At 45.2% G+C, this 15,167-nt stretch overlaps 1 protein-coding gene across 8 annotated transcripts in view; it reads right to left on the bottom strand.

Moving 5' to 3' along the window:
• Positions 1–15,167, bottom strand: part of KCNK10 (potassium two pore domain channel subfamily K member 10) — a 137,790-nt gene that overhangs the window by 97,303 nt on the left and 25,320 nt on the right. Inside the window, exon 1 of one of the 8 annotated variants that reach the window (XM_032344754.1) lies at positions 13,690–14,039. The exons of 6 other annotated variants lie outside the window; for them this stretch is intronic. Coding sequence is in view for 1 of the 2 variants with exons in the window: in XM_032344749.1 (XP_032200640.1) it covers positions 1,193–1,256 (64 nt within the window). In the remaining variant the exon portion in view is untranslated. Of the gene's footprint in view, positions 1–1,192; positions 1,300–13,689; positions 14,040–15,167 lie in introns of those variants that run through there. One more of the 8 variants, XM_032344749.1, reaches the window with a different exon arrangement.

Raw genomic sequence — 15,167 nt, 5'->3', positions numbered from 1 at the left:
ATTATCTCGGCTGAACGGGTGGTCATCTGCTGCAGAAATGGGCAGCGCCAGATTATTTCATTCCCACATGACTTGCACGGACTGTTGTTTTCACCGAAAAGTCATGAAAAAGCCAAACGCTGCAGAACGATAAAAAGTGGGAAACTCTCCTTGGCAGGGACATCATAGCTGGCTTTCCCCGGCACAGTGATTCTCCAACTATGCCCTGGAGCCAAGCTTTGGGCACCTGCCCCATTCCCCACCTCATCCATCATGCGACGCCATGTCTGTCTGCTTTCTACTTTGCACTTTCCTGCGAGCTCTTCTTTGAAGAAACGGTTTCTCTGCCACAATGTCACATGAAGCGGGGCTTTTCCTGTTATCTCAGGATTTATACTGAGACCTCAGAGCTGAAAACTGAGCATTTATTTATGCAGAAATTGCTAAACTAAGGTCAGACTGGCTCAGAAAGCACCTGCTGCTTCCAGCCCATGTAAGAGAATTCACTGGAGAAAAGGTGTTTGTTTCTCAGAAAAACAAAAACAAAACAAAACAAAAATACAGCATTGGGGAGCATGGTGGCAAAATAGAAAAAAAAAAAAAAGAGGAAAAAAAGCTGCAAGGAAACTGCTCAGAGAGATCAGAGTGGTTGGCAGAAGAGGGACGCAGCATCTTGGCCCCCCAGTTGCACGCTTTCTGAATTGCAAACTTCATAGATCTGCCTTGCACTGTTTGGGAAAAGAGCGTGAGAGATTTATGAGAACTCCAGTCTGCTCTATTAATTGCATCATTCCAGAGTCCATGCAGATGGTGCCCCCTGGAAGTGTGCAATGAACACAGCCCTGGGAAAATCAGACACAGGTTCCCACAGTTTGGCGTATAATGGCTGGTTGAACACAGAGGACAGCAGTGGAGTGGCCTACTCCTCCCAAGTTTGGCTGCACCAAGACGCATAATGATTTCTCACGGGCCAAATAGAGACAGAGGTGGGGCGACACGATAGCTAGCTTAGAGCCTTCATGAAAGGGCCTTCCTCCAAGAAGTCAGACTATTGAGCAAAAAAGGCCCAGAGTGTGTGCAAGCAGAGCCTGCGGGGGCTTCAGAAGGGACCAGCCAGGGAGGGCACCACTCATGCAGTGGGAAAGTATAGAGATCTTTGCGGGGCGGGGCGGGGCGGGGGTGGGGGTGGGGGGGCGGTGGGCCAAGAACTTACAAAATCTCCTGAATGCCTGTAAGGCTAGAGAGGACCATGAAGGACAGCAGCTCAAGTGGAACATTCTGGCCTTCTCTTCATCCCTCTCCCTGCCACCTGACTCTGGAGGAGCCAGAAGTTGCAAAGCAAGCAGGGAAGGAGTTTGGATCCGGAGAGAAAGAGAACAAACAAGCCCCCCCACCCCACCCCCGGCCTTTCCACTTCTGGACTGCGGTGTCTCAGGCCCAGCCTGACCTACAGGGAAAGAACTTTGAAGTAGACCGGAGGTTGGTATGTGGGTTTATATTAAACTGGGCTTTAGAATACTTGAAATTAATTATTTCTATTTTTGTTTTCATTTTACTTGAAAACTGCCTGGAAAAGCTGTAGGGTATTTCTGGGATATGATCCAGGGTTGAACTACTAGGACAAATGTGAAAGTCTCATTTGTGACTCACATTGAAGAGAAATAAAGCCATATTCTGTTTGCATCCCTCCCCAGAAAAAAGTCCGGCCCATTTAATAAACCAATTACTCGACATTACCCGCCCCCCCCCCAAAAAAAAGGAAAGAAAGAAAGAAAAAAAGAAAAATGCTTCCAGCATCCCCATGTCCACTGTCCAAACCATCCCAATTCCTTGATGCTTCAGGAACCTCCCAAATAGCATCCCTGCTTCCATTCTCAGCCCTCCCCTCTCCCTGCCCCGCGCGCTCTCTCACCCCCAGCCCTGTTGGGGCAACAGCTGTGTACAGAGACGCCCATCGGACCGGATCTCTGCCCTCAAGCTGGGCTTCACTAGCCTTCCCTCCGAGGTTCCAGGAGTGAAGCACCTGACTCAAGCGAAGCCAGTCCCCCCAGGGGCTCCCCAACTCCCACTCTGATTGGCTGGAGGATGAGTAACCGACCTTAGACCAGCCAATGAGGACCAAGAGAATTTAACTGCAAGACTCTCATCGGAGCCCTGGAGAATGCAGCTTTTCTCTGTCCTGAAGGATGTGAGTCTGGAACAATAAAGCCCCGGGGCCCCTGGCAGCCATCCTAGAATCACCGGGCAGGAGAGCAAGGCCGAGTAGGCGAATGAAGAAATACCCAATCCTGGAAGCATCATCAGAGCCCTAGATGGAGCTCTGCCTGGACTGCCGAGTTGGGAGAATCCAAACTCCCCTTTCGGGCTGGAGCCCAGCTGAGCCAGGTGTTCTGTCATCTGCCGCCGAGACCGTCCCAACGTGCACATCAGCTGACCCAGCCACTGTGTTTATGCCCATTAGGCTCATGTCTCACTCACCCTAGACTTAAAAATGGCCTCACGGGGCTACGTGGCAGAGGCCCGAAGAGGTTCCGCTTGGTCTTCAGAACACCAATTCCCGCAGCGTCATTGCCGTTTGGTTCAATTCCTGACCTGAACACATAGGAGATTTCTCTTTCCCCGCCTAAATTTCACATGCAACTTCAAGGAAACTGCCCCAGCCTTCCCCTGTGGGTGTCTTAGCTATGTTCTACCTTTAGAAAACATTGAATTCAAGTACAATCCCCACTGATACCCTGAAGTAGGCCATACATTTCTCACTCTACTTTCATTAATACTCTAACTCGGAATACTCTAATTCTCTTCAATGTATTTCTCATATGTGCTTCTTCGTCTGTTTGTTCTTATATTAGAAACTCCAAAAAGACAGGGAACAAGCCCCTTAGCAGGACACCTCACACAAGGCAAAGAGTAGTTAGGAGCTTAATAAATGCATACTGTTGACAGAGACATGATGACAAGGGTGACAGAGGTTGTGTGACATGCATCATTAGAAAGATAACTGTTCTCACCATTTAGAGGAGACACTTCCTCCAAATTGATAAAAATCTACTTAGTTCATTTAACCTATGAGAAAAAAAAAATCAGAAAGGTTTATGTGATCAACTTAGAACTCTTCCTAGATCCCACATCTGAATAGCTAGCTTTGGTGTTTGAAAGCTTGGACCCTTAGAATATGTAACATTCTTCTGGTCTTTTCGATAGCTCTAAGCAAACTTATACAGTGATTCTAAATAATTAAGCAAACATTTCCCGTTTCCTTGAGATATACATGGGGTCAAAATCTAAAAGGAATCCATTGAAAGCAGAACATCCCCCACAGATATTAGTCACATAATTAAAATTATTCATCAGCTCCCAGCTACAGACTGTGAGCTCATCCCTACAACAAGCGGCTCTTGGGATCATGAGCTTTATTAAAATACCCATTACTGATTTCTGGAATCTCAGCTATAACAGCACTTCTGTTCTGCGGGAGGTCCGATTAGAGTAAAGTAAGAATTCTTTAACCTCAGCACTTAAACCATCTGGCTGTCGGGTACTTCCCTGGGTCTGGAGGGCATCTTCCTCCTCCCAATCTTGTGCAGTCCATGTACCTGGGCTACAGCACACTGGGACGTGACTCAAAATGTTGGTGGAATTCTGCTTACTGGCCCTAATTTTGGATTCTGATGCTACTACTTGTAATTGTCTGTGTACTGCTCTGACTCTGGTTGGCTTCTGGGACCTCTGATGATTGGACACAAAGTCCCTGCCCATTGTGAGAATGTGGGATATCCTGCAGGATGTTGAAAATGGAGTAGACTTTGATGAGCCATGGACCCAAGCTGAATCCTGCTTCTGTCACTTAACTAATTGTAGGATACCAGGCAAGTTATTCACCTTCTCTGAGCCCCAGGTTCACACATAAAACAAGGGTGATAATGATGATCCATGAATACTTATCTTGCAGGGTTGCTTTTTTTTTTTTTTAAGTGACCTACTTGACTCAAAACTACTATAAGGTATCACCTCACACGGTTAGAATGCCTGTTACCAAAAAGACAGCAGATTACAAATGCTATTGAGGCTGTGGAGAGAAGAGAACCCTTGTGCACAGTTGGTGGGAGTGTAAATTGGTGCAGCCACCTTGGAAAACAGTCTGGATATTCTTCAAGAAAGTAAAAATGGAACTACTATATGACCCAGCTGGTGTGTATCTCCAAAGGAAATGAAATCTCTATCTTGAACAGATAGCTGTACTCTCATGTTCATTGCAGCGTTATTCACAATAGCCAGGGTATGGAAACAATCCATGTGCCCATCAATGGATAAATGGATAAGGAAAATGTGGTCTATAGATATACGAGTATATAGATACAGATACGTGATACAATTCAGCCTTTTAAAAAGAAGCATATTCTGCCATTTGCAACAACATGGATGTAACTGGAAAGGATTATGCTAAGTGAAATAAGCCAGACAGAGTAAGAGAAATAGTGCATGGTATCACTTATCTGTGCAATCTTTTTTTTAAAACGTCAGACTCAAAACAGAATGGGAGTTGCTGGAGGAAAGGTTGGAGGAGATAGGCAGACACTAGCAAAAGGCTATAAGATAAATTAGGTCTGAGGATCTAACGGACAACACGGTGATTGCAGTCGATCGTATTATATTGCACAGTTGAAACTTACTAAGAAAGTAGAACTTAAGTGTTCTTACAAAAAAAAAAATACATGTGAGATGATGGATGTTGCAATTAACTCAGGAGTGGAAATCTTTTCACAATGAATACGAATGTCAAATCACCAGGTTGTACACTTTAAATATATTTACGATTTAAATATATTCCTATTTTATTTGTCAGTTATGATTAACAAAGTTCAATAAAGCTGGCAAGTGGTGTTTTTGAAATGGGCAGTAGTAAGGCACTCAATAAATGAATGGCCCCTTCATTGTAACTTCGTTGCTCACTTTATCACCACTCTGATGCTACTCTCCCGTCTCCCATGCTACAGCCCTGCTGCCATTCATTTCTCATTCCTCCTTCTCCACTCTGCTGTCTGGCAGAGTCACACTGCCTGAATTTATGTGCAGACCAGAGAGGGAGGGAAGATGCAGAGACGTGAGGCTTTAGAGAATTTCTGTCCCCCCTACTGTGACTGCCTATAAAGCCTGAATGCGTTGGCTCTCAGTCTGCCTTCTGACTAACTCTTCTCCTACTCTGGACATCTGGGCATCCAAGATCTGGCATCCTTGGACCAACCTCTGTGCCTAAAACTAGAGGCTTAACATTGGTACTGAACCCAATATGGGGCCATAATACGGGTCAAAGCATGCTACCAGTAATTGTATTGTGCACATATTTCCTATAAAATACAATCCATCATCAGTTACAAAATGCATCACTATTTTACATACTCTCAGAAAATTAATATTGCCAACTGAACAGCAATGTATCATTGGTAGTAAGACACATTCTTACATCAGACATGTAATTCTCTACATCAGACATGTAATGAGAATAGTACATCTTACAATTAATGTCGTACAATACAACATTTCCCTTGCAGAAACAGCTAAAAGTACATGTTTCTTATCCTTATTTACAAGAGTCCTGCACAGAGCCTGGCAGACAGGAAAGAAATATTTGTTAAAGAAAGTAATATACACATGAATGGAGGTATTCCCTTGTGGCCACATTATAACAACATTCTGCCATTTAAAAAGAAAATTTGATGCAAGAGGAAAATCATGCTAAAATTTAAATATATCATTTCACCAAACCTTCCACTTAAATTCATTTAAAAGAATAAACTCCGCTCTGAACATTTTGTACATGTGTTGCCTCCTTAGCAAAATGGAAACCCAGATACAGTAATAGATTCCAAAAGTTTAGTGTCTACCTGATAACCAGTCTTCAGGTAGACATTACCTTTAAGTGTGCAGTATCTGGGACCAAAAATTGCAAGGTGTTGCTTCAGAAACATCTGGAAGCATCCTCAGGGCACACTTTGGCGTGACTGCCTTGGCGTCTTTGATAGCTGGGAACATGGATGCACCTAACAGAACCTTCTCCCTTCTACTGTATCCCTAAATTGGCTATAGATGTGCTGGAACTCAACAATCCCTATGTGGTGATAGGGATGCAGACGAGTGAGTCACAGTCTCCAAAGAAGTTCCCATTAGAAGAATTCGCCTCCACTTCCTGCCCAGAGCAGCTCCAAAGAGCTGCTTGGCCCTCTTCATTGCAATTAAAAATCAGTGCATTTCACCTCAGATACTACAGAGTTAGGCATTATATAAAACAGATAGATAAAAGAACAAGGACTACATGAACAGAGACGAAATGAAAATAGATGGATCTTGGAAATTCATAAATGTAGACCGTGCTCCAGGAAAATGTGGGGGCACAGGTGCCACCGGCAACAGAGGACCATCTTCCTCTTTGCTCTGAAGTGGCAAGCCCCATTCCAGACCCTCCTCTGTTTAAGCCTTTGTTTTCTCTTGGCTGTAAAGTATTCACATGAGATTCCTCTCTGTGTAGAAGCCAAACTGCATCCACAGCTACTGGATGTCAAGTCCACGTCAAGTGGAAAACGAGGAGTCAGAATAGAAGAATCCTGTTATGTAAGCATCCCTCCATAGAGGGACATTGCAGGGGAAAGGACTCTAGATAAAAACAAGTCACTCAAATGACTTTTCACAGTATACTGTAGGCCAATTTCCTAGGGCATGGTATCCTTGCACAAGTCAAGAGAAATAATGTCCATTTTCAGTGCCACCTAAATGCCCCTCGAGCATGCAAGCCCACATGGAAATTATATAGCTAATTCTCTTTGTGTATACTTAGAGACAAAATAAAAGAAATTAACAGAGCCAGGACTGCTTCTGTTCTTTCCCAGCAAAAAATTACTTGTAAGATGCCTCCTCACCCTCAGCCACATACACTAGAACTACAATCTTTAACTTATTTCCCCTACATGCAATCAACGTTCCCCAGTATTCCCTACCTTCTGGAGGACACCACTCTCCTCCTTGTAATTTAAGAGAGAGGACTGACTCCACTGCACTTGGGGCTGGTCGCCGCCCCACACCTCTGCACTGATCCGCTGTTCAGATCTTTCTTCATCACTCCCTCATTGGTCCCTCTAGCCGAGACCTCTGTCATGTGACATTCAGGATCTCGTTATTCGTCACCCAGATTACCCTGATGGTCCCCAGCTTGTTGTTCTTCCTTTTCCTCACCCCCTGGATGTGGACTCATACCCATTAGTGGTTTCATAAAGTGCAACACATCTTATGTCATAGTCGTCAAGCTCTCCTGATTGCCTACAGAAATAAATCCACACTCAGCCCAGACTCTAGGGTGCCCACAAGACCCCAGCCTTCTTTTCCACCTTCATCTCCCCACATCCCCACAGAACAACTGAAGGCTTGCTCTTCTTCCAAACAAGGGCTTCTGCTTCCCTCTTTGGTGTCTTGTGGATGCCCTTCCCTCTGCTGGACACTCTCCATCCCTGCCTTTTACATCATTGCATCCTTCAAAGTCCATCTGGAATGCCAGGTCTTCCAGAAAGTCTTCCACTGTCCCCAGAGCTAGCTATGAACTCACCCTCTCTCCTAAACCCTGAGCATGCACTCACTGCATCTCTCTCTCGAGGTCCTCATCCCATTCCGCTCCCCACCCTCCCACCAACCCCAACCACTTCACCCTTCATTTTCTGCTATATCCCTCACTCCAACACTGTACACCCCTTCATGTCTGCAAAAGCATCATGGAGTCGAGGGCAAGAACTTACTGAACTGAACTGGAATTAAGGAGGCCTTACCAGCCCAATACCGTAGATGATGTTTACTCCGCTGCCCAGGACAGAGCTGCTTTTCAATGACATAATGAGAGCTGCTCCAACATCTGGAACTGGCTTCATCTAGCCTACATCTCACCTTCTTACTGATATGCCATTCTCTGGCTGCCTCCCTGCAAATCCACGAAGAGCAAAGACTGCATGTACTTCCTATTTTCATCTCCTCTGGCACAGCGGTTCGCACATGGTAAATATCGAATAAATGCAGCCGAACCCATTTACTCAATTCATCACGTCACAACCAGAAAGCTGTAACAGAGCTCTGAGTGTTCCCAAGAGTGTAGTACAGGACCCATTGGTGGTACACAAGGTGGCATTAGGTGACATGTAGATGAAACATTTTTTAATGGCCATGGGTTTATTTTAATGAGCATTAAGCAAAACAGAAGTAGTGCAGAATACCCAGGATTTCATACATACCATTGCTTAGGATAAATTTATTTCAGTTTTTAAAATAAGGGGTCCATTTAAAGAAAAATAAGAACTAAACAATGGTAGATATTGCTTAAGGCAAAGCTAAATTTATTTAAGTTTTTAAAAGTTAAATCAACTTTAAAAAAGCAAATTAAGTAAATAGTGTTATGGGTGTATTTAAATATGGCCACAAACATTTTAAAGTGAAGGTGACATAGGAAAGGCTGAAGTTTAGAAACCTTGCCCTAACTAGTATTTCCAGTTTGAATCTGGTATGCTCCCAAAAGCCTGACATCTAGTGCAAGATTTATCCTTTTATAAACCTCTCTTCATGTCACATCAGGTCTGGGAATCCCCAAGAGCTCCCCACAACCAGCCACATCTCACTTCTTCCACGGACGATTCTTATTTCTCTAATCCTCTTTCCAAGCCCTCCTCTGATTCCTGGGTAGGAAGACTCCACCCGTTCTGCCCCTTGGGCAAATCATGCAAATGGGCACAGCTTGCCTTTGCCTAGACCATTCTCCCTGCTCTTTCCTTCCACCAGTCCAGGCACATTCCTGCCCCTGAATAATGGACGTTCAAAACCATCCACTCCTTCTGTTTCTTTTTCCAATCCATCTTACATGCACATTCCTCATCCACGCCATTAACAGGTTTTACCTACAACCTTGCTTTCGCGCACAGGCATGTTTCGGCACCCTGATCAGAATGTGAACTCAGCAAGAACTCAGCAAGGGCAGAGACTCCATCCCTGATGTTGTGTGAAGTCTCCATCAGCCTGCAAGTGTGCTGAGCACGTGTCTCATAATGGAATAAAACCAAAACCCACACATCCAGAAGGCATCTAACACCGGGTGCTCTACAACATGTCAAACATGAGCTCGGTTCCAGATCATTCACCCACAGCAAGTGGGAGTCTTACTGCACTGATCCCAAAGACCAAGCTTTAACACTTGTTCAGCAAAATGAACCTGGACTTATCATTAGGGTCTATTATCTTTTTTTTTTTTTTAGGGTCTAATATCTATTTCTCAGGGTCTATTAATAAAAAAAAAAAAATCGGGGCACCCAGGTGGCTCAGTCATTAAGTGTCTGCCTTCGGCTCAGGTCATCATTCCAGGGTCCTGCGATGGAGCCCCGCATTGGGCTCCCTGCTCGGTGGGGGAGCCTGCTTCTCCCTCTCCCATTCCCCCTGCTTCTGTTCCCTCTCTCACTGTGTCTCTTTCCGTCAAATAAATAAATAAAATCTTTTTTAAAAAATCACTAAATATAGGTTCAACGCTAACACTTTTACAGAACTCATCTATCTCAGGTCACCTGGGTGGCTCAGTTAGTCAGGCATCAAACTCTTAATCTCAGCTCAGGTCTTGATCTCAGGGTCATGAGTTCAAGCCCTGCAATGGGCTCCACACTGGGCATGGAGCCTACTTTACAAAAAAAAAAAAAAAAAAAAACTCATCTTCAAAAGATTTGATGGAATACAAAATTCAGAAGGCTTTTGGTCTCAAAATTAATTTCACTTATGATTTCAAAATAAATAAGAAATCACCTATCTTACATTATACTTCTCTTTCTCAACCTGTTAAGAGGTAATTCAGTATTTCAGTCATCACCTGAGGAAATATAGTCCAGTTGTTCATAAACATGGACTTTGGTTCTACTCAGACCTGGGTTAGACACTCAACTGTACCATACGCCAGCTCCAGGACCTTGATGTAATCCATTTATTCACACAGTAAACATTAGTTGGAAGCTGTGGTGTGCCAGGCACTACACCTGAGCTCCCTAAGCCTCAATGTTCTCCTGTGTAAAATGGGAATGATGACATTCCCTGACAACAGACACACTGCCAGGATTAAATAAGATAATGTATGCAAAATGCCTGCCCCCCTGCCAGCTCGGTGTTAACGAATAGTAACAATACACATTAGTTACTACAGTCCTTACCACACCCTCATTGTCCTGATCGTCTCCAGTCTTTGTAGACCATTTAACATCGCCAGTGAGGGTCCCCTTCTTAAAACTCTCTCCTCCCTTGACTTCATGGAAATGTCACCTTAGTGTTTTCAATTTATTAATTTAGTTTTAGCTTACTAAATTAATAGACAGAAAACATTCTCGGTGAGTGACAGGCATGATTCAGACAACAACGACAGAGTGCTGACAGAGGGTGACCTGCGCAAGTGGGTGGACAGAAAAGCATCTCTGAGGAGTTGACATTTGGACCGAGGTGTCAGAGGTGAGGAGGAACAAGTCACATGAAGATCTGATGGGAGAGAATTTCAGGAGAAGTAAAGGTCCTACAAAGGCCCGGGGACAAGAAGGGACTGGTTTATTCAAGGAACAGAAATAAGCCTAGGGGCGCCTGGGTGACTCAGTTGGTCAAGGATCTGACTTTGGCTCAGGTCATGATCTCAGGGCCTAGGATTGAGCCACTCACTGGACTCCCCACTTGGAGGGGCGTCTGCTCCTCCCTCTGCTTGCATGTGCACGGGCGTGCTCTCTCTCTCTCTCTTTTTTTCTCTCTCAAATAAATAAAATCTAAAAGAAAGAAAGAAAGAAAGAGGGGCACCTGGGTGGCTCAGTGGGTTAAAGCCTCTACCTTCGGCTCAGGTCATGATCTCAGGGTCCTGGGATTGAGCCCCGCATCGGGCTCTCTGCTCAGCGGGGAGTCTGCTTCCCCCACCCCCCACCTGCCTCTCTGCCTACTTGTGATCTCTGTCTGTCAAATAAATAAATAAAATCTTTAAAAAAGAAAGAAATGAATTTGGTTTGGGCAGGTGGGAGCATTCAGCTAAATTGGGGCGATTCGTTTAAAAAAAGAAAGAAAGAAAGAAACCTAGGATAGACTAGACTATAGATGAGGTTTGGAGAGGAACTAAGCAAGAGCCTTCACATGGGGTTTTGCAAACGAGCATCAGAAGCTTGGAGTTCATGCCAAGGGGGTCAGGGACACCACTTGAGAACTGTAAGTGTGGGTATGATAGGATCTGATTTACACATTTAAAGATCATTTTGGTTGCCCTGTGGGGAATGGATTATGGAGAACAGGAGGGAAAGCAATAAAAAGGCCATGTCAGCCCTCCAGCTAAGAAGATATATCGGACGAGAGTGGCAGAAACACATCCGGGTATGTTTTAGAGGTCACAGTCGGCGTGATTTCTTGATGAATGGATGTGAAATGTTAAGGGGCAGAAAAGAAAGGACTCACCCATGTACCATGCTTAGATTTTTGTTTCAGCAACTATATTCATCCATGGTGGTTTCATTTATTGAGAAGAGGAAATCTTGGGGAGGAGTAGGTTTGGGATGGGAGTCCACAGTCCTATTTCAATCGTTGGAGCTGGAGTGGGCCATTAGGTCAAATCAAGGGGGAAGGTGGATGTGCAAATTTGGAGACACACACTTGGGAGGTACTAGGGCTGCTGACATGACCTAGGGAGAACCACAGACAGTGACCAGAGAGACAAGTCCAAGTGCTTGGCCTGCTGCCATTTGGAAGGAGAACATCAGAGAAGGGGCCAACAGGAGTGTGAGGTGCGTGACAATCAAGGAAAAACCCCCCCAGGAAATAATGTCACAGTGCAAGCGATAGAAGTGAAATGCTTTAAGAAGGAAGAAGCAGTCAACTGTTCGCAAGGCCGCAAGGTGTCAAGGAAGATGCTGCCGGTGCTGCCTGCGGCCTTTACTTTAGCCGCTCTCCCCACCTTGCTAACACACCCAATTTCATGCACATGTTGGTTAAATGGCAACATATTTAAAGAATGTGGGTCCCAGTCATAAGTTCAGGTAGTAATTCTTAATTGGTCCAAGCCAATAATGATAATACCATTCCCTTTTAACACTGATTTGTTTAGGGGTTGTTGTATGATGTATGCTGTAGGGCTCCTGCGGGGGTGGGGAAGTCCTCCCTGATGAAGAGAGAAATATAATGAAAAGCCCCGTTCACTGCTTGCTGGAGCTTCTGCAGCCCTCTTCCCACCATTCAGGGAGCATTTGCCAACGTGAGGAAAGGGGGCACGGCGGAAAGCTGCACAAACCTGGGTCCTCGATGACATTCCAAAATAGTTAAGCCAACAATGGTACCCCCTGTTCAGTGAGAAAATAACTCGCTTAACAATAAACGTCCTTGCTGTCTAAGCTTCTTTGAATGGGACACTCGGTCACATGCAGCTAAAGCATCCTAACAGATACTTAAGATACAAGAACAGAAAGGAGAGAAAATGGTCACTGGTGACCCCAGTCAGAGCAGCCCCTGTGAAGAGGTGGTGGCTTAAAAAGGAGATGGGGTGGGAAAGTGGAGACCGTGACTCGAGACAACTCTTCCCAGCCATTTGGCTGTGAAGGGCGTAAAGGAATTAGCTGGTGGTCACAGGAGATGTGGAACGAGGTTGATGCTGGAGGATACTGAAATGCGGGGCGCCTGGGTGGCTCAGTAGGTTAAAGCCTCTGCCTTCGGCTCGGGTCATGATCCCAGGGTCCTGGGATCGAGCCCCACATTGGGCTCTCTGCTCAACAGGGAGTCTGCTTCCTCCTCTCTCTCTCTGCCTGCCTCTCTGCCTGCTTGTGATCTCTGTCAAATAAATAAATAAAATCTTTCCAAAAAAAAAAAAAGATACTGAAATGCGTTCACACACTAGTGGGAAGATTCAAGTAGAGGGGAAGGGGGGAATGGTTTGGCTGAAGGGAGGAGGCCAAAAGAGCATAAGTGGCGGGGTCCCCGGCTCTCATGGATGGAGCAGATGCACACAAGTCCATAGGAATAAAGGCGGAGCAGGGGGTCCAGATGTAGGCAGTCTGTCAGAGCTGGGGTAGGGGGAACTGAGGTTGTTCTGACCAATAACTTCCTTTTTTCTGAGTGCTGTAGGAAAAGTTCAAAATGTCTCTCAAGGCCGCTCTGAAACTACCCCCCACTGAGAATTCCATCCTGAGTTACTCTCAATTCCTTCCTCCATATTCCCACAGAACTGTCTCTCTCTTCTGGAGTATGTACTGGTCGAGTGTTACAGCTTTAATCGCCCATGCCACCAGAACAGAAACTCCTTAAGGGCAAGGAACATCTGGGACACCTGGGTGGCACAGTCGGTTAAGCATCCGACTCGGTTTCGGTCAGGTCGTGATCACAGGGTCCTGGGATCGAGCCCCACATTGGGCTCCACAGTCCACTTGAGATTCTCTCTTTCTCTCTCTGCTCCTTCCGCTCATGCTGTCTCTCTCTTTAAGATCAATAAATAAAATCTTTTTTAAAAGGCGGGGGGTGCAAAGAACATCTAATGGACATCTCAGAACCCATCACAGAGCCGGGCACACGTGTCTAAACATACTGAATTGAAATAAAGACTTCACGTGCGACGTGAAAAAGACAATAGACCCTTATTCACAGATTCCACATATGCAAATTCTCCTACTCGCTAAAATTCACTTGTAACCCAGAAACAATACTCACAGGACTTTCGCAGTCACTTTTGGACACGTGCAGAGCAGCAAAACATTTCAGTCATCCAACACACACGCTCCCAGCTGCGGTCGAACAAAGCCACGCTCTGCCTTCCTGTTGTGGCTCTGGTACTGTAAGCAAGTGTCCTTCTCGTGGTCTATTCAGTGCCATGTTTTTCACATATTTTTGCTTTTTGCCGGTCATTTCATTGTTTAAAATAGCACTCAAGCATAGTGCTCAAGTGCTTTCTAGTGCCCCTAAGTGCCCGGTTGTGATTGCCTTATGGAGAAAATATGTGCGCCAGGTAAGCCTCCAGCAGGAACAAGCTACAGTGTGGTTGCCACGAGGTCAATGTTCATGAATCGACAATATTTGTTAAATGAAATGGCTTTAAACAGAAACACACATAAAACGAGGATATGTAACGATCAGTGGATGAAAATGTGGTGCCCAGAGGCTCTCAGGAACCTCACCCTGTCTGTCCCCTAGAAGCAAGGGTTCCGTGTTGACGGACTCAGTATTCGCAGAGACTTTATAGAACATAACCTCTGCAAATAATAAGAATCAACTGTACTCCATTTTGCCCTCTTCCAAGGAGGAGAATTATGGAAACAGAATGGTTTGATGAGGCTGAGATGAGTCTCATCAAGCCTTAACCTCTCTTTTCATGCTTTATGGATTACTCATCAGCACCAGGATTCGTGCTAAAGATGTCTTGAAGAAAAAGCTGCTGATTAGCTGTAAATTGTATCCCCTGAGAGCCACTAGCCTGCCTGGGGGAGGGCGGGGCATCTTGGGACACTGTGCCCTATCCTGTCAAAGCTAGTGGGGTGTGGAATAAGGCAGAGAAGCAAGGGAAGGGTGAAGCTTTACCATATGTCTTAACATGGTTTCCCCCAGAAGCAGATCCTAAGTTAAGGACTTTAGCACAGTAGTTGTTTGGGAGGTGAAGAAAGCACTGGCAGGAAGGGTGGAAAAGAGAAAGGAGATTGGAAGACGGCCAAGAAAACCAATAAAAGGTGCAATATCAGACTAGTTTTCACAGTGGGAAGAATGGGATTTTTCCCATTGGAGAAAGTAAGACCCCATACAAAACATATTCCTGAGTTCTACCACCCAAGGCTGAGGGAACTGAGGTATTTATACACCATCTCCCATCAGTCATTGGTTGAGGGGTGCTCTTGGGGTGTGCTAATTTCCCTGTACTTTCGGCCTTCCACAGAAGCAGCAAAGGAGGAAATGTCAGGAAAATGGGAGAAGATGCAAGAAATGGCAGTCGAAAGTTTGTTTGAACTGGAGGAGTAAGAGTACAGGGACAAGGATGGGCCCTGGCACAGCTGCTACGTCATGCAAGGCTGACACTGAGGGTCTCGCATAAACTGAGCCCAGGAATGGGCCACTTCTGTGAAAAATCTACAAAACAAACACGTAACCATTGCCTAAGTCCTGGGGTCTACATGTACTTTCAGCTAATTAACTGATTCATA

Source organism: Mustela erminea, chromosome 5 (genome assembly GCF_009829155.1).
Source record: "Mustela erminea isolate mMusErm1 chromosome 5, mMusErm1.Pri, whole genome shotgun sequence".
Taxonomy (NCBI): domain Eukaryota; kingdom Metazoa; phylum Chordata; class Mammalia; order Carnivora; family Mustelidae; genus Mustela; species Mustela erminea.
This window is presented reverse-complemented; position numbering and strand designations above follow the sequence as displayed.